This window comes from Arthrobotrys flagrans (assembly GCF_004000055.1).
Source record: "Arthrobotrys flagrans strain CBS H-5679 chromosome Unknown unitig_15, whole genome shotgun sequence".
Taxonomy (NCBI): Eukaryota; Fungi; Ascomycota; class Orbiliomycetes; order Orbiliales; family Orbiliaceae; genus Arthrobotrys; species Arthrobotrys flagrans.
This window is the reverse complement of record NW_027137545.1, coordinates 1,354,417-1,373,699: the sequence shown is the minus strand read 5'-3', so window position 1 is coordinate 1,373,699 and position 19,283 is coordinate 1,354,417. Positions and strand designations below refer to the sequence as shown.

At 47.4% G+C, this 19,283-nt stretch overlaps 4 protein-coding genes across 4 annotated transcripts; 3 read left to right on the top strand and 1 right to left on the bottom strand.

Moving 5' to 3' along the window:
- Positions 1 to 266: 266 nt before the first annotated feature.
- On the bottom strand, positions 267 to 950 carry DFL_000342 (uncharacterized protein; the record flags this gene model as incomplete). The annotated part of the gene is made up of 1 exon (XM_067632356.1): positions 267 to 950. One exon carries the CDS (start codon positions 948 to 950, stop codon positions 267 to 269), a length of 684 nt encoding a protein of 227 aa, XP_067494873.1.
- Positions 951 to 2,614: 1,664 nt separating this feature from the next.
- DFL_000341 (uncharacterized protein) lies at positions 2,615 to 3,228 on the top strand (the record flags this gene model as incomplete). The annotated part of the gene is made up of 2 exons (XM_067632345.1): positions 2,615 to 2,628; positions 2,706 to 3,228. The coding sequence occupies 2 exons, from the start codon at positions 2,615 to 2,617 to the stop codon at positions 3,226 to 3,228; spliced, it is 537 nt and encodes a 178-aa protein (XP_067494872.1).
- A 6,122-nt stretch (positions 3,229 to 9,350) lies between these two features.
- DFL_000340 (uncharacterized protein) lies at positions 9,351 to 12,043 on the top strand (the record flags this gene model as incomplete). Its single annotated transcript, XM_067632334.1, has 3 exons — positions 9,351 to 10,099; positions 10,160 to 11,690; positions 11,750 to 12,043. 3 exons carry the CDS (start codon positions 9,351 to 9,353, stop codon positions 12,041 to 12,043), a joined length of 2,574 nt encoding a protein of 857 aa, XP_067494871.1.
- A 3,141-nt stretch (positions 12,044 to 15,184) lies between these two features.
- On the top strand, positions 15,185 to 17,954 carry DFL_000339 (uncharacterized protein; the record flags this gene model as incomplete). Its single annotated transcript, XM_067632322.1, has 5 exons — positions 15,185 to 15,687; positions 15,784 to 16,217; positions 16,273 to 16,899; positions 16,967 to 17,211; positions 17,268 to 17,954. The coding sequence occupies 5 exons, from the start codon at positions 15,185 to 15,187 to the stop codon at positions 17,952 to 17,954; spliced, it is 2,496 nt and encodes an 831-aa protein (XP_067494870.1).
- Between the last annotated feature and the right edge of the window lie 1,329 nt (positions 17,955 to 19,283).

Genomic DNA, 19,283 nt, shown 5'->3' with positions numbered 1-19,283 from the left:
TCTATGGATCATATTTGTTTCAGCGAGGAGTCCTGAGGCTTTGCTGGTGCAATTTAACGATTGATTATAATAGTCCATTTGGACGGTTAGATTTCCTCAGATGGTTCTTTGAGGCTAAGAAATACACTCCATTCGCTTCAGCTGTCTATACCAAAGTACAAAATCCCGCCGTGCTAAAACAATCCACAATAATCGCACAAGATTTCCACATCCCGATGCAAAGAACCAAACTCCAGATAAAAAAGATAAACCCGCCAAACACATCTTTAAGAAATAATAGGCTCGTCACCCATCGACCGCGGCTCACGCTGTACCATCCCCGGAAGCCACACTTTCGTCTTGTATACGAACAACTGATGTAAAAACTGAGATATCTTGTATGCCCCCTCTGCAGTCCTACTATCGCCTATAGGGTGTGGGCCAAAAACCCGGCGGGAATATCCTCTTTTAGCCTGAACTTTGGCATCCTCCTCGCCACTTAGAGTTGCGAAAACGATGGTGTAAGACCAGTTGTATGAGGCGACTTGAATTCCGATAACGTGATCGATGCCTATTTGGACCGGTGAAACTTGACCGGCAGATGGGGCTTCCGGACCGTTAGGGAGGTTTTTTTCGACAGTTGGGTAGTCTGGAAGCCCGGTTTTGGCTATTGTCAGCCATGCAGGTTGAGCGATATAGCCACTTGGAGGTTTAGGGTCATAAGCCGCCGCTCGACCCAAACACCGCCACGATTCTAATATCTCATTCGCACAAATCGCCGTTCGATTCTCCGCTTCAAGAGAGCTGCCATCCCATGATTTCGCCTCCGATGTGATGATTGGTGGTTCTGTAAAGTTTTTGAATGGTGGGATGTAATATTCTAGTCCGAACTTATCGTCCATTAATTCGAATAAGGAGCTTGTTTGCCCACAATCCTTAACCAATACTGTGATGTCTGCTCGAGAGATCATTACTCCCTCCGGTGTCCGCGAACTGGCTGACGACGTGGTTCCTGAGCGCCCTCTCTGTTTCTTACGGGGAGAGCTGGATCAACTCCGTGCCGCTTGTCTTGTTCTTGGACAGAATTCTCGTATAAGATCGACTGAGGTCCTGTGACATAAAGTATGGGCGTCAGTGACGGCACGATAAAAGCCATGGCAATTTCAGGGACACTTACACTCCATTAACGTGCAGAGGTAATCTTGGGCGAGCGATTACTGCGTTGAGAATGGTTTTTGAATGAGCTATCCGGTCGTTTTCTTCCGTGGTGTCTACGTGCATATCATTGGATTCTGCTATTATGAACTTGGCTTCGGCGAGATGCTGGTCGTGAATTTTGCTATCACAGGTCATGTCCGAGAAGGTTATGTCATCTCGGTGCAGCATTGGGTCGTAGCTAACGATTGTATCCTACCGAAGTTGGTACATCATTCGGACACTGGGATTAGGAAATCGCAATGTACCTTTACACAACTGCAAATCATTCCTTTCGGCGATATTGAACCCTTGTGCCAGTTTCCGGATGCTCATGGGAACCCAATCGTTGATATATCAAGACCTGCTCGACCCGATAGGCCAAGAAACCTGAAGTTCGGGATACTTGTCGCAAGTAACTTCCTTCTATGCTTTGAACTTGGTATGGCCGCTGAGGGTAGAATAGGAGGTTGTCGATGGACCCCAAGATTTGGTGGGAGAGGCGGCTGTTGAGTCTATGGAAAGGTTGCTAATGCCTGTTGCCGAATGTATGGAGACATCGATGTCAACTTGTGATACGCTATCCGATGGGCCTGCATTTTCGAGACCTTCCGCAAAAGCCAGTGTCGATGCCGGAGCGGGGTGGATTGGATGGAAATGCTTTCACTTTTGCAGGGCTAATCGGTCATCGCCGACGTCGGACATTTCTGAGAAGGCTCATTCCTGTCCAGTTGTCGGTGATGTAACGGTTTTTATAGGGAAATCCGGGGATGTGTATTCTTCGGGTTCTGTTGATGAAATCCAAGCTGAGATACGATCAAACAAAGCTGTCGATGAGTTTGGGAGAATGGTTTCCGATTCCATATATCCTGCGAGTAACACTCCTGCGGGAGGAAGCGTTTTTTGCTATAAGAACCATTCTGGGTTTGGCGTGCGGGGTAAAGACTTATTCATTCAGCTACAGCGCCTCTTCATGCTTATACCAGACTGGAACACATCGAGGGAAGTTTGGCGTTGATGTCTTTTGTTTAGGTTACACGACAAGTTGTGTTGCTATGGGAGCTTGCATGGCTTGGTACTCTCACGTGACATCTCGAAATGCAACATCTTATCAGATCGATCACGGAGAACACGGCGACCGGCTTCCGCCCGTGTCTAGGCCTTCACCCGTTCCTTCCGGGTTTGGAACGTTGGGGAATGGCAGCCAATCGCGTTGATTCCATATGCCCACCACCCACCACCACAAGCTTGAGTTTCTCCACACCAACGAAAAATAAACCGCGGTCGTTGATGTCAGCTTTCAACGTGATACCGACTGGAGTACAAATATCTCTCTTGCTTTCATACAGTCTAGTTCTCAGCTACCAGACTAAATTTCAATCATACAAATACTTAAATTAAGTTACTTGAGCTTATCGGGCTTCAGAATATCACAATCACAATGTTCTTCGAAAGGTATGGAGCTATATACGTTTGATATCAGTACCAAACCCACATGGTATAAGGTAATATATCAACTAACAACCCACCAGCCACCCCGTCCACCCGGCCCTCGTCCACTTCCCCATCGCCTTCCTCACCTTCTCTCACACAATCGACATCCTGCACTACCTCACCGCAAACTTCTCCCTCCCCATCCTCTCAACCCTAACCCCTCTCTTCCCGCAACTCCTCTCAACCTCCCGTCTCCTCCACACCCTCGGCATCTTCAGTGCAATCCCAGCAATCATAACCGGAATCGCGCAAGCCTCAGCTCAAGCCGCCAAACCCGGAAACCTCTACGAAGCGGACGGGAAAACGATCAAAAAGAAGATTTATGTGATGGCTACTCATGCTGCGCTTAACGACTTTTCGATAATCGTCAGTGGGGCTAGTTGGTGGGCGAGGTATAAAGTTCATGGAATACTGGGCGCCGCGGAACCGGGGGTTAATGAGGTCGCGGTTGCCGGGGTAGTTTTGCCGGTGCTGTTGTTTGCGGCTAGTCTCGGGGCGGATTTAGTTTATAAGTATGGAATGGGGCTTTCGGCGGCTCAGAGTGCGAAGAAGGAGCAGTAGATTGATATCTGGATGTTGTACGATAGGTGTTACTTGGTGGAGGAATTGGGGAGAGGTAGTGGTGTATGGATAGAAGATTGTTAAGATTGCTAGACTGGACTCTTGTGTTTGGACTTATGCAAATATACAATTGTGCATGGATATCTAGATTATATGGAGAGACTCTTATGTGTTAACGTGGAAATTGAAGTTAGAATGTTGTCCACGTGGTATTTTACGTTCTATATGTTACACAGAAGTCTATATATGGTAAATGAGACAAATCTAGGCTAAGACGTGGTTCTAAAATAAGAAAATCCACATAATATAATCAAGTATATTTACCGTTAAGCCTCTCTCAGGCTTCATGCCATTAACTCATCTCTAAATTCCTATTGTCCCGTTTATTTATCTATTTATTCATCTATAACATAGATTTGTAGGTAGAATATGGAGACAACAAACGAGAGAGGGTAAAACCTCCTTTTAACAGCCGTGAAGGGAAGGTTATGGGGGCTTGATATAGAAAAAACTCAGAAACTGTTCGGTGAAAAAAAGACGTCGGGAGCGTATGGCCTGTGATTTTGCAATTTAAAACACACCCATATACCATGCACGATATCGAACTAACAGCCACTGATATCTACTGTATATCAAAAATATTGCAAATCCGGTGCCAATTTGGCTCTGTATAGAACAAAATATAAAATCAAGCCCCAGTAGTATTTGAGCCTGTATCCGGCCTTTGGGGCACAAATTGCCAGACGAACAACTAGGAATGCTAACTTTGTTACACTTCTACCTTTGATTGCTACGGAAATGATATGATGTCTATCCATCCATTTAAGCAAAAAGTGGATGTCTATGGCTACAGAGCAATTTTCTACGAGAGCCGATTCCCCATGGCCTAAAAGGACGAGCGCATACCGCTACTCCTTACACTCCGAAGAATAATGGATATCCATAGGAGCACAAGTGTCGGCTTGATAAGCTTCAAGTCGATCTCCCTCTTGTTCGTGGGTCGGACACGATAGCCAATCACTATTAATAATTAAACTATAAAAGATTTCCATAAATTCCGTTCCCCGATCATAGTCACGGATGATCAAAAGAATAAATATAGGACCAAAAAGAGACCTTTCAAAATCCAAAAAGATAGCAACAGCGTGGGTCCCGACAGGACTTGAACCTGCATCTACCGTCAATGCTAATAATCCATACATATGAGAATTACGGTCGCGCTAACCAGTTGCACCACGGAGCCTGTTTTTGCTACGAATGCTATGCGTGAAATATTTGATTATATAGTGGAGAAGAAGTGATGATTCGCGATGGGCGAAACTAGGTAAGCGGTGTCTGAGGCACGCCTGAGAAGATCTATGATGGGCGGGATATGACGTCGGGTACTATCCTGGATTAGATTGGTAGAGCGAAGGCTAAAGTATATATGATACTTCTGGTAAAAGGGACGTGATTAGATTCATTGGCTGGCTGCAGTGTCCGTAAATTTATTTCGAAGCAAAGTGAGTACCGTATCCATGTAGGCCGGGTTATGCAAAATGCAAGTCCTTCCAGTTAGATATTCGAATATATTCGGCGTCTGAAGAAATATGAATGCGGAAGAGTCTCAGGATAGGCAAGATGCCATGTGATTCCGATATGCAAAACCAAGGCTACCCCATTGGTAGCAACGGCGACTTGCATGAATACTTAACTACAGAATGCGGGAAGGTCTAATTCCAGGAAGACTGTGTGGTATTCTGCTGTCCGGTGTCACATGCTGCGTTGCGACAACAACCTTGGTTTGCCTGTTGTTGTGCAACCTATCGAAAGATCACATCATAAATTACCCACTAACCACCTTGCTATCAGCAGCCACATTCTTTAGAAGGCTCGTTACACCAATGTTATACATAGTAGCTAAGGAAGCCACCTTTCAGCCTGAAGAGTCCAGGCAGGAAACAGGCCCGCCGTCGCCTCTCGATCCAAAGCCACAGCGAATTGCCACGGCCACCCTGTCATATGCCGCAGAAGGCCCGTCCAAGTTTCCCCATCATGTCGTTGGGAAGACCCTGCGAGTGTTTTTCTCTGTGCCGTCCCTTGCCTGAGAGATCCCTTTTTCACGGACAGGGATTTGGTAAGCAGAATGGCGGCATTGTTATCACAAGAAAGATACGGGCCCGGGTTCATCTGAATGTTCCCCATACTCGGATGAATATGGAAAATCTTTCTGTGCCTTTTGCTTTTGCGAGCAAGCGGTTCTGAGATCATATGTCAGACTAATGCGCATGCCATGCAATGCGCGAAGGGAGAAAGAAAGACAGAAAGAAAAATAAAAAAAATTCAACATATCTGCTAACGAATTGTTGAAGTCAGGGACAGGCCAGATATAGACGGATCCCCGAGCATACATATGTACGAAATCTCTTTTTTTATACAAAAGGAGACCAAAAGATCAGGCGACCACCATGAAATCGAAAAAAAAAAAAAAAAAAAAAAGAGCCGTCAGTTCAGCGACATCTGTCGGCGTATCAGTGGTGGAACCGTTCACAGAAACTAGAAAAATTGGGCTTCTGAAATTTTGGATCGTCGAAAGGCATTCCTTTCGGCGTCTTCCTTGTGCCTTGGAGCCTCCGTTTGGCTGCACGAATGCTTCGAGAACAACACATCCGGGCGATTTTATGCATGTGCACGGTGGTCCCAGATGCAGAGGGAAAAATATGTGGAGTCAATCACCTTGCATGAAGTGGGAGACCACCTTTTACATCTGAGGGCAAAGAGGCCGACTGGGGTAAGGGCCTGCATTTGATCAATTGATCAATCGATAGTTACGGAATCGAGGAATGTTTACGATGAAGACAGGACAATTGTTGGTTCCTTTAGGGTTCGTATATGCAAGACGAAGACAGGAGGTCCTCCGGTTTTCCTGATAGCTCCGAAAGCTTGCGAGCTTGCTTGCATTTAAAAAGAAATTCACGGGTTGAAGACCTCTTTTTCCTCTGCTGCTTTCAGTTTCTATATTTGGCCTTTGATGCATCATTCCTGACTTTCAGTGTAGATGGGTATCGATCTGTTTGTTGATATTGTTCTTCCCTCAACAAGTACCGGCCAGTGAACTCCTGTCTTGGATGAGGTCAAAACGTCCGTCCCCCTTTGGAAATATGGCGGCCCACGAGGATTTATTGCTCAAAAGCACGGATGTTTAGATGTCAATGCACCGAACGGGACCTTCTGAAACCTTCGAGAAAAAAGGAAAACGGCTCCACAAAACGGCACCGTGGGCGGCTGCAATACGGGACATCAATCTGGAACGTGAGATTGAACAATATATCCAGATCACTCGGGTTGCAGGTCCACAGGATTGCTCGTGTTGTTTAGGTGGACATCCAGCCGAATGAGGGGATGAACCGACTAGCACAGATCGAGCAGTACGCAGGAGAACCGGAAAAGATATACTGTGCCAACTTCCTGTTCAGACCAGATGGCCGGCCGGTTTTCGTTGAGAACAGCCATTTAGGCGGCTTCTGGTTGTTAACATTCATTGACAGGGTCTCCCGCCCGCTGTCCGTGAACTTCAAAAAAAGACACGATCGCCATGAGAAAAATATCGAAAAGGTTTTCGTTGGTGCATGCCAGTGTCATCGGCTGAGTTGACAGGACAGGTACTACTAGCCTCGAGGTACCTGTTTTTGATTTCAAATTTGAAACCTTGACCTTTGAGAGACCTTGCTAGTTACGTTATACTAGCCGCAGCTGTAGGTACTTGATGAACAGAGATATGCGGGTACCTGACATCAAGAAGTACCTTACGTCTGTATTATCACACTACACTCTACATATTCTTTTCCCAAAGACATACACCGGATTTTGTAGGTGTTTCTGGCAAGAAGAAATATTAAATGCGAAGCAGTGCAGAGACAAAAGCAGGAACCTATCGAGACAAAGAATCCAAGACTGTTGCTAGCGAATGTTGATACATCTCGACGGTGAAATCCTTAGGATCGATTCAAGACAGCGCATCAGCGCACCGCCATCCATCCTGCTTCTGACCTGTTAACGTCGACCGCATAAACCCCTGTGATCTTCTAAGCGGCAGTCCCTGCAACGGCAAAGTTGGAGTTACCGTCGGCTTCCCTGCTATGTTCTCCAGCTTTCAACGGCTAGAATCATCTATCTAGCTTTCCGACAAGAGCTCTCAGTGGAAGGTTGCGGTTTTTTTTTTTTTTCTTTTGATTTCTGTTTTTGCCTCAAGGTAGACGGAACTTTGGACAGTTCTTGGTTAAGGCTAGTCGCAATCCTACGGTCAAGGTCGATACATTCTTTTTTCAAGGGTTAGACCGTTTTCGACCTCACTGTCTGGGCCCGAACGAACGACTTGCATTGACCACTCAAGCTGATTCGCTGTACCTGCTGCTGTCTGTACCTGCCTTATCACCAGGACTACTATTTTCAGCAGCCAGGAACAATCCAAAGGCACTTGGACCCGATCCTGCTATAATAGGACATCTCAATACAACCGAATAAGGTGGACCGCATCATTTTCCCCCCTCTCCCGACTATCAATTGTGCTCCGCTGCTGTGAAACATTTCCGTGCCGAAAGAACTATACAACCCATCTCAGGAATCCGAAGGCAAAGCGAGGAGAGGGGCATATTCGGTTTTGGCTTTTCGGTTGTCCGCCTCCTCTCTTTGGGATCTGAGCTTAGTTGATCCTGCTTTTACCTTTACCTTTTCGAAGGAGGAAAGACGACGACATCGTCAACCAAACTAACTATACTCCAGACTATATTCATTCACCCCTCACATGCAAGTGCAGCTGGTCCTACAACATCACATACATCCCAGACCGGACAGCCGTGCTTGATCAAATCAACGGTGAGTGCCGTCGTCGACTCGATTTCTCTCTCTTTTCTTTTCCTTTTCCTTTTTTTTTTAACCCGACAGCTTGGGGATTTGCTTGCATTCCCGTTCGAATTATAATTTTTTCCATCCATGGGAAAAGGAACAGCCTTATCCTGACGGTGAGGGATAATACTGGTATTCAACCTTCCACTGTGCCTCCTCCGCTTCTCATCGGCGGGCCTTTCTGCAGACCTACCCTCTTCGATGGTTTAAAGACGTTTACGTTCAACCTGCTGTGGCTTTTATTCTCCCCATTCCCGTTTTCCCTTCTTCCTCTCTTTCCCCCTTCTTTCCCTTCCCTTCTGCCTCCCGACCTTTTAACCTTTTTCCCGCCTCAGATTGTTTGTTTCTCCTCCGCCTTCATCTTTTATACTTTACTTTTCCCGTTCGCCTAAGCCAGGGGGTGAAGGGTGCACGTTATCCGTTCCTTGCTCGCTCCAGCCTGAACGTAAAGAGAGAGAAAAAAAAAGGTTCAGAACCTCCCGCCCGAGTTACTTCGGGCTAGAAAGCCAGATATCGGGGTCATTCTCTCGCCCCAGCAGATAGATCCGGCGAGGCTACTCCTGCCCATAATCGAGGATCCTCCAAGGTTATTACTCTGTTGAGCGTCTGTAGCTGGGTGCAAAGCCAAAAGGCTATTGCAAAAGGCTAAGGGTGGGGTGGTCCGTACGGCCGTTCATGTGAGACCAGCTCCCTCTCCTTCCAGCCCCCAATCCATATCCACCCATCCACATCCCGTTTTCTGCATTCCCTGCCGGGCATCTTTTGAGATCTGTTCCTGAACACAACCATATTTACCTCCATCTCGCACCCTTTTCCTCCACCGAACCTTACCCCATAGTTCTCCTGCCTGCTAAGGTTTTGGTGTTTTGGTTTTTATGTTTGAGGCTTTTTAATCGTTTCGGGATCTTGCTTCGGTCGTTTTTATCGCTCACCAGCCATCTGCCCTGCCGTGCACCGCCTTTCTGCATAGTCTACGAATGAAGCACCACCGCTGACATATTACGCACGTCGTCTCCCCTAGCAGGCGATCATTAGTCGGCCGGAATTGCGGGAAGATACATTTCACTCGTTCCGTCATCTATCCATCAATCATCCGTCCAACCAGTGCTCGAGTTTCGACTAGGAGCCGCAATATCATCGCCAACATCCCCAGAATTTAAATATTCATTATAGATTACCCTTCTCGTGGCTGCTCTCCTCTCCTGGAGATGGCTGACGGGTTCCAAGCCGTTAACAAGATGTCGTCTGCCTACGTAACTCCACCATATCTACAGCCCATGCAGGCTGGCCCTACACAGTCGATGGCCTCACAACCTGCTCCAAAGCCGCAACAACTCTCGCAATCGCAGTCTCCCTTTTCTATGTCGGCTCCTCTTCCCCAACATCAGCCGCAGCAATCTAAACCCTTCACCTTTGGCCAACCAACATCACATCCCCGACCGGAACTCCAACAGCAACAGAACCAGCCGAGTTCGAGGCCCCCGCCACCGTCGTTTCCTTTCAACACTCCGCACGTTCAATTTGCTACGCCGCCGAATCCACAATTCCGACCACAGCAGGTACCACAACAGGCTGGATTGGGAGGATTTAGTTTTCCAAGGTCAGCGGGGCAGGGCGTTAGTGCTCCTGGTGAAGGACAGAACGTAGGCCCTCAGGGTCAAAACAACAACTCCACGACAGAACCATCGATTGGGCATGGTGCACGTGGTGGCGCTCGTGGGCACAAGAAGAAGCTTTCGATCAGCACCGCCACTGCAGCCCTCAAATTGGCCGACAATGACGACTCACCAGCCGTGGGAAGCGAGAATAGCACGCCAGGTGGATCGGCCTCAGTCACTTCCGCGACGGGAGCGACAACTGCGACACCGACATCGGGTACAACAGCTACAAAGGGGAAGAAAAAGAAGCAGCAGAAGTTCTTCTGCGAGGGATTCGAAGGATGCAATTTGAGCTTTACCCGCAGCGAGCACTTGCTCCGACATGTTCGGTAGGTTCTCGCTGCGAATGACGTATGCGTGGCTTTGAGAATTACTAATTTCGTTCATAGTAAACACACCGGCGAACGACCGTTCCACTGCCATTGCGGCAGGGCATTTTCGCGAATGGATAATCTGAGGCAGCATTCCACGACTGTTCACGCTGACGAGTACATTCCTCCTGACTCGCTTGCGGCCACTGGAGCTCGATATCCCCGTAACAAGGCCGAAAGGAAACAGAGTACCGGACGAGCAAGGTCATCCACAACAGGGTCTATGCCTCCACCGCAGTCACCGGCACACCCTCCTGATGCCATGGCCGTGGAGTATCCTCCTGAGACCCAGACCCAAGCACCACAAGAATCTCAGTCGGATGCTGGCAGACGTCGGGCTCGTCCACATTCGTTGTTCATTCCGTCAGAAGTCAGCAAGCAGCGTAGGCCGTTGATCTATCAGAGTTCAACGACGGAATATGCCGCTTCCTCCCCTCTGACTACACCGACATCGACAACGTTTACAAACAGTGCTCTCGGTCAAAGCCCCCTGACCAGCCCGCTATTCCCAGCTATTCCAGTGCCACGAACATCTTCTCCTTCCAACAATTCCCCAGCCCCTTCATGGCAAAACAGAAGACTTTCACAGCCACAGCAGGCCCAACCTCAACAACAGCAGTCTCACAGTGTTGGAAATGGCTTCCAGATCCCGCCTGTTCCACAAAGAAGTAATGGTCCGATGCTCCCCCCACTTCGTGACCTTGCACAAATCCAACAGCAGCAGCAACAGCAGCAGCAACACCATACACCCACCGTCCATGGCCTAGCACCTCCAACCCCGGTTGAGTCAGAAATGGCTGAACCACCTACTCCCAGCCGGAAACGGTCTAGGAAGGAACCAGAGGATGATAACCGAAGACGGACATGGCACCCTGGTACTTTCTCCGGGTTTGTCCCGCCAAAGGATGAGGAAATGCCGACTTTACCACCGGTTCATACGTTGTTTAGCAGTATCAATAGTATCCCGACACCGGCTACGACTTTTAGCAGCCCGTCTCACAGCAATAGAAATTCCTTTACTTTCCCACAATCGCCTTTGCAGCAGATGAGCTTGCCATCGCATGAGCCGACCTTTGATTCGATCCCAACACCATCTACGAGGAGAAGTTCATTTAATCAGAATGAGAATCCACAGTTTTTGCAGGAAAGGAGCCACTCGATGTATGGAAATCAGTCAGCGATGCGAAAGACCCCACCATCCAGGCTGAAGTTGGAACGACACTCTTGGGCTCCCAACCACTTTAGCGGATTGTCTGCTGAGACTTATCCAGCAATGATGTCGTCCGCGCAAGGTGGATTCTTGGCACCACCTGAGCACCATTATGATGATGGGCCGACTCCGACGAAGGCCGAGGCATTCCCGAAGACACCGAAGACAGCTATTCCAGCGAATGGCCCGACACGATTGGTGTTCACTGGGCGTCAGGATCGTCAGGGAAGCAGCGATGATAGCGACAATAACGATGTGGTCGTTACGCCTGCCAGTTCAGTAGATACAGATGGTGCACAGAAGCTTTCATTGAAACACGTTTTGGGAATCGAAACCGATGTAAGGCCCAATGGATACACTGAAACACTACGTTCCAAGTTACTGACATATGAAAATAGGCACCAACCAATGAACGCTTCATGCCCTTTGGCTCTCTCTCATCTGCTGCATTCCATGCCTCAAGCACAACTTTTGGCTCTTTTGGATCACCGAATATGTCTCGTCCCAGAAGTATCGGAGCACACCCACAGCACCTCCAGCCGACTCATCAACCTTCAAGTCGCCCGCATTCCGGGCAGTTTGGTGTAGACCGAAGTTCCTCGCACGGGAGCTTGGATGTACTTGCCGAAGCTGCCAGGATTGATACGGATATTCGAAGGCCAAGCTTGGACCATCGGATGGATCTTTCCTAGGTTCGCTTGCGCGGTGTCGGGGTCGGTCGGAGTTTGAGTTTTTTTTTTATATTAATGAAGTTTGGGTGCAATATACCGGGTGGGTCGGGAAGGGGCTATTTATTCTATCTATTCCAGTCTTCTTTATTTGCTCCTACTTCCTCTCTTTATTTTTCGTTTAAACCCTTTCTTTATTGAAATGCATACTCTCCATGGCGATTGAAAATGCTTTATGCGATGCTTTTTACTCTCTTATTAGCATGTTCTGGTGTTGATATCTAGATGCTTGCTACGCTGCTCGAGATCCTTTTCTTTTTTCCAAATTCGTGCGAACGAAATTGCTTGAGCATTTGAACTTTCTTTCTCCAGCTTCTTGATTTCACTTTTGCGATTTTTTTCACGAACGCAGTTTTTCGAACTTTCCTTTTCTTATGAGAATTTCTTTCCACTTTGCTTTCTGTTGATGATATATACCTCAGATTCAGGTCGGGCTTACTTTCTGCTTCTGAGCGTTCTCCTTTTTATTGCCCATTCCCACGATTTACTGCAGCGATTTTTATTTTGCGATCGGATATTTTTTTAACAACGAAGGCAAGATTTTTTCGGAGGATATGAAGAAAAGCTGGCGATGGACCGGACTCTTACTGGACTGGACAAGGTTTTTTGGAGTTGCGATTTCCTATTTATTACGGATCGATTTTTGTATTTCCCTCACCCTGCCCCTTACCAGCCAGATGCATACTGGCACTCTTTTCTTCTGCGGAATTTTTTCTTTAGCTGATGGATATCGAATATATCAACCGTGTATTTTTATATTTTAAGGCAGTTTAGCAAATAGGTAGTTTGGATCCGTCAACATGTGAAAGACCATTGACGAATAATCAAATTGAATATCTCGATAAAAATAAAGAGTACAAAGCCCACGCAAAATCTAAATCATCAGATAACATATGACGGCAAGTCGGACATACCTACGCAATGCATCGTCCTAAAAGGCCACTAGCTCTGGGGTATACTAGCAGTAAGCACAGTAGTAATCACTAACAGAGTAGCAAAACCCCTCCCTTGCTCAAAGTCAATCTGCTTGCCAAAAGGATCTAGTCTAAAATCCCCTAGTATGCAACATAACCGGTTTCCCCGCGTTTTATACCTAAAGCGTCTTGTTGTAGACGGGTTGACGAGAATTTCACGGAACGGTGGGAATATTTTGGCAAGATATCAAGACAGTTGATATTGGCAGGAGGCTTTGCCAAGGGCTTTGGTTATACAATAGTTCGTTTACACAGCCCACGGTTGATGGTTATGCTGTACCCTTGGTTGAGGAGGAGTTCAGATGATCGTATACATGTATCTTTGCCGGCGTTTATTGGTGTAACCCCGGTGGGGTATGCTGTTTGGTATGTAGTCACCATTGTGCCCACAAGAATATCAAGTTTCCTGAGACGACACGTACGGCTGATACCTACTCCATATTTCCTCCAGAGAGGAGGCGTTTAAGCCACTAATGCATCTCCAGGATGACAAACCAATCGAAAGGACCCCGTGCCGAAACTGGTATTTCTCTAGTTGCCGACTTGCTAACATGTTACTCCTGTGGGAAAAAAGACGCCAAAAAAAAAAAAAAAGGTCCGGCCAGGCGCATCGATGAAATATGTCCCTGGAGCTAGCTCAGGAACTCTTGGGCATACCGTCTATGGAACCCGTATGCCACCTTCCGAAATATATTTGGCACCTGGCCTTAAAAGCCGGGACTAGGATTCCGATCTGCCATATTCTTGTCAAGTCTTGTGCAAAGTCTTGTTGTCGGCCGAAGGGCAAATAGAGTGGCCGGCATGGGTAAGGGCTAAGGATTTCCAAAAGCTTCTAGTTTGCGGCTAAGCTACGGCTTGGGGCTTGGGCAGCGTCGATCGAGCTAAATCGAACCATCCCATGATTCAGAGGATGGCTAATGATAGCTTGAGCTTGAGACATATAAACAACATGATCACTTTTAGGTAACGAGTGTATACGACTTACAGCGCACAGCATTCGAGGCATACATCGATCGTCAGAGATGCTTGCCCCTGCCGTCGTGTCAGGAGGCACAGGGCATAGGCGTCATAGCATGATTTTGAAAGCGCGGATATCGTTAACGTTAAATTTACATCATCCTCGCTGACACAATTCGAGCATGAGGCCAACCGTACGAGCTCTGTTTATGGGGCCTGCGGCATCATATGATCGTTGGTCTTTTGCATTTTGCTTGCCCCAGATTACCGATTTTGCTAGCAGGCAAAGCTTGGCCTTGATTAGTCGCGGAGAGGTATATATCGGCGAGGTCGAATAAAACCGGCTTGGGGGTTTCTTGACCGCCCATTCAGGTACTGAGGATTTTGAATCCAGAGACAATATCGCGATACCAAGTATACCCTCTCGAAGTATTTATAAGCTTATCTTGCAGGAGAAATCGGCCGCCCCCTGGAGATTCCGCCCGGGTATGTAGTGAGTTTAATCTAGAGCCGCATATCTCGCATACCTTTTTGCCTTCCCAAAGACAGTTTTGGCAGTTAGGGTCGCGGAGCACGGAGCTTGAAGGCGAGGCTGCGCCTTTCCCTTGGCCTCGTTTTTGTGTTCCATAGGACCAGGGGCCGGTTTTGCTTGGCTTTTGTCAGTGGCCTTCCTTGTGCTCAAATGCAGTCGCCCTTTTTTTCCCTCTTTTGCGTGTTTCGCAATTTCAACAAGCTTGCTGACTTGACACTTCATTACCATCTTTTCCCTTCTTATCAAGCCCAGGAGGGAAACAGTCACGTATCCTAGAAAAGTGGATGGAAGAATATATAAACCCACAAACCCTTTGCTGCTGTAGCGCTTAGTTAGCCTCGCGCAACAGTTTAACAAGTGCTTTTTAGTGGTTCGGCGTTCTATACACGCGGGAAAAAAAAAAAGTCTCTTGATCCTTTCAACATTTCGAAACTTGAAGGGGCATAAGCAATTGTCCTAATTGATCGAATGACAGTTCAGCTAGACCTTCCACGAACGGAAATGCGAGAATCTTCACGAGCTCCATTGCCTCGAGTTTTCCAACCTTGAATTAATCATCATCTTCCTCCCCTTCTTTCCCTCCGACGCTTTCTCCTTTCCTCTCTCATCACACGGTTTATTTCTTTTGATACGTGATATAACATGGAACAGGAACGACAAACTAGCTCTCGCCGCTCCAGCGACGCGGGCCACTACGTCCATTTCACGCACCATGGCCTCGCCGCAGGCTACGGTACCAATACCGCACCTAGCAGCGGACACAACAGTATGTACGACTACCCTGCCACTAGCACCAACATGTCCGGCTTCGCAACCGCAGCGGGGGCAACCCCAGCAGCTGGCAATGGAGGTATGCCATGGCCTGGGTTTCAAAGTCAAATCAAACGATACGCATTGATGCCCACAAAAGGCAAGAATTGGGCGAAATCCAAGAAAGATATGCGATGGGATCCTAAATTCTGTGGGCCGGATAAGAGGATCAGAAGGTTATTGATGGTTGAGTATTGTAAGACCGAGATTTTGGAGGCGGAGACTGGGAGACGGTTTGTCAAGATGGATGCGAAGGCGACGGAGTGTAGTGATATGGAGTCTATTGAGGACTTGTGTAAACTGGAGAGAGGGGATGATGTTATTTTGCGGGTATTGTAAGCAACTATACTTTTCCCTTTCAGTTTTGTTCATACGTGGGCGCTTTTTAAGGGGTTGATACTGACGGCATGATATATATGATTGCCTTGAAGCCATGTCCAAAACTTTCCTCAAGCAACCGAGTTCTTTGTCGCCAAGTACCGGATGCACGACAGGAAGAATATTGAAGGATGGGATAACCTGAAAGAATGGGTGTATCATTTCCGTCCTACCCGTCGAGCAGGGAAGGCAGTGCCTATGGCGAAGACATTCAAGAAGCGACAGATGCCCGGTCTGGCTAAGGTTGCGTGGGGGATGGATTGTCTAAAAGTCATGAGAGTCGGGTACAGGCCTGATGATAATAAGGAAAGACACCCTGATACGAAAGTTGCAGAGCTGAAGGGTTTCTTGGACGATGATGATGATGGGACAGATGAGGACACTGGAAAACCGGGGCAGTTGAGGCCGGAAGATCCGTGGGAGTCGGAGGACGATGAGAGGTCGCCGTCGCCGCATTGGATTGATACGGATCCTAATAATCCACGGCGTGAGTTATACCGATAAAATTGGATATTGGAATTTTGTGCTGACGTTTGATATAGTCGCTCACCATACCCATGACATATACTCGCAGCGTCTATCTGTCTACCTTCAATGGGTTACAAACGAGAACCACAAGCCCCACCAGACTCACCCAGACGACCACCGCAAGGCAGTCGATGTCTATGATGGCGGTTCTACCGTCATCGTATTCGATAACTCAGAATCTCTATCGATCGATGACACTGTCGTCCCCGCCCACGGCGAGATCGAAAGAATCTGGCGTGGCCCTGGCACAAGCTATTACGAAATCCTCACAGACGATGACGGCCAAGACATCAACGGCTCAGGGAACGGCAAATTCTCCCGCGATTTCATCCAGCGTATCGTTGAAACGATTTATAACAGCGTAGCTGATTGCTGGGAAGCCGTAATTGATGTCGCATGGGACCATGAATCAATTCTTCAGGATAGTATATACGAACATCCGGCGGATGAATCGCGCGCGCCCGAGTTGTTTAAAAACTCGGAGACGTGGTTGAAGTTTTCGAAGTTGATGTCGTATCATTTGGAGTGTATTGGGGATGTGCAGGAGTATGTGGGTGATTTTAAGGATGAAGATGAATCTAACGATTCCGATACGGCGGTGTTTACTTGGTTGAGGAGCGTGGAGCAGACATTTATGAGGCGTAAGTTTCACAGCCTTCTCTTTCCATATATCATCTATCTAGGACTTTGCTGACTTTTTGGTGATAGTAAACGGATACATTGAAGAAGACTTGATCAAACAGACGGACAAGTTGACAGACTTGATGTATAAGACGGTGGGCATCCGAGATTCTCAGGACTCGTTGAGATTAGGAACGAGTATGTGGCGGTTGTCATGGGTGACATTTGTGTTCTTGCCACTTTCGTTCATTACTAGTTTCTTTGGGATGAACGTGGATGTATTTGAAGATAATCCTTCAATCAAGTGGTATTTTATCGCATCTGTGCCATTTGTGAGTCTCCTCAAGAACCCGGTATCATTTAGTTTTAGTAAACTAACGTTGAACAGATGACTGTCGTCTTGATCTCCGTCTTCATACTCAAATGGTTCATCGACAGACACAGACGTCCGATCTACGAGCGCGGCGTATACGAACGTTTGTTCAACGACCTTCAGCAACAAAACGCAGACCTATGGTCTTCACAAGGCCCCCGTGAAATCAAACCCATCGGCATCGCCTCTCACGTCAAATGGTGGGTAATTTACCATTTCACAAAAGGAAGAGCTAGCTTCAAGGGTACAAATATTGAATACGAGTCCTTCTGGTCACGATTCAAGCAGTATTTAGTATGGAGGTGGAGTCCGGATATTGTTTTCCAACCTCAGGACACTTGGACGGATAAGGAAACCGGAGACGGTGTTCCCAGAGGCAGGCAGAACAGTTTACAAAGACTACCACCGAGTCCTAGGGTGATGCCTTCGGGTACAATCGGGCCAGGACCGGGACCAAAGAAAGCACTATCGGGGCCGGGCCGTCCGACACTTCGCCGTGGGCAAAGTAGTGTTAGCTTTTCGCAGAGGAGCACAAGAAGCGAAAAGAGTGTTGTTAGGGTGGAGAAGTCACAACCTTTTGAGTATAAGGGTGGTCTGGCGCCGCCGCCAGCAACCCATACACCTCCACCTCCACCACGAGGGGCACCTCCTCCAACGGTATCGGTGGAAAGAGCGTCATCTTCGCCACCGCGACAAGGTTAGCGAGATGTATAAAGGAGGAGAACGACCATCACGAAAGTTACGATCCTTGCGACAGCGAAAACATCGTTTTCGTTGCATATTTTGTTGCATTTTGAATGTGTTGTGTGTTGTTTGCCGCTGTGTGATCGACAGGGTCGACGACATTGCGTTGTCTTGAAGTCAATGCTCAACACTCCCTTAGCTGGCCCTAGCAAATTGTGGCCTCCCCAGATTTCAATGTTTCCAAATTCCGACATTGAAACTTCCCAAGTGATTCTACGACGAATAATTTCCGCCGTCGAAGAAGTTCTATTATTTTTATTTTTTTTTAGCTCTTCCGTCGAAAATCGCGCACTGGCAGGTTTTGCAAATGCTGCCCATTCTGCACCCAGGTTTCGGAAAGACCAGCAGCCCAAAACCCAATCTAAAAGGGCATTTTAGGGACCCCGCCAGCAGCGGAAAAAGGACGCAATGGATTTTAACAGCCCTGACAGGGAAAAAAACGTGGACCCAGTTGCGTGGGATGATTCGACCAAACCGTTTTTGTAGATCCTACACCTGTTTTTGTAATTGTTTTTGTAAACCTAAGTCGGTTTATTTTGTTGCGAGAGTAACTTATAAGGTAGAGAGCCAGAAGGAGACTTGGAGAGCGGGCTTTTTCTTTTTGGACGGGGGGGTTTGAGGCATATTATAATGCGTTTTTATAACAGCCTTCGGAACGACATTGCATTCAACAATGGGGTTCGACAGATTGTATTTTTTTTTCTATCAATAGTTAATTTCGCGTAGTGGTTTCAGAATTCCCCATCTTGGCGATTGGGTGATTGAAAGTGGATACAGCCAGTATATTAGTGTAGTTTAATATGGTAATTATATTAATCATGAATCGTGGAAACAGGCCGATACTAATATTGGGAGATATAGGTGGACTGTGATTCGACAGCTGCAGGTGCCAACGGAGAAGCGGCCGCATGCTATATGTGAAAATGCAATGCAGGTCAGGCCTGCATTCCGCATGGCCTGATTCGAACTTTTTTGCAAATATAAGCAATTCGTCTCGAGTAGTACAGTACAGTTCGACATGTGAAGCACGAAAGAAGACAGAGATCGATTGGGACTGGTATTGGATAATGATGTAATTGTACTACCGGTGTATACACAAGTACTCTCAGAGCTCTTCATTCAAGTCATGAGTACCTAGATGCAGTGTGATACCTACTAGGTAGTGGTGTAAGTATGTAAGCCCGATCGATTGCATTCTCCGACAAGTCGTTCTAGTCCGAACGAACTATCACAGGTTCGGATGATAAGATAGACTGCGGGGCAGTTCCGGCCGGGTCTAACTGCAAT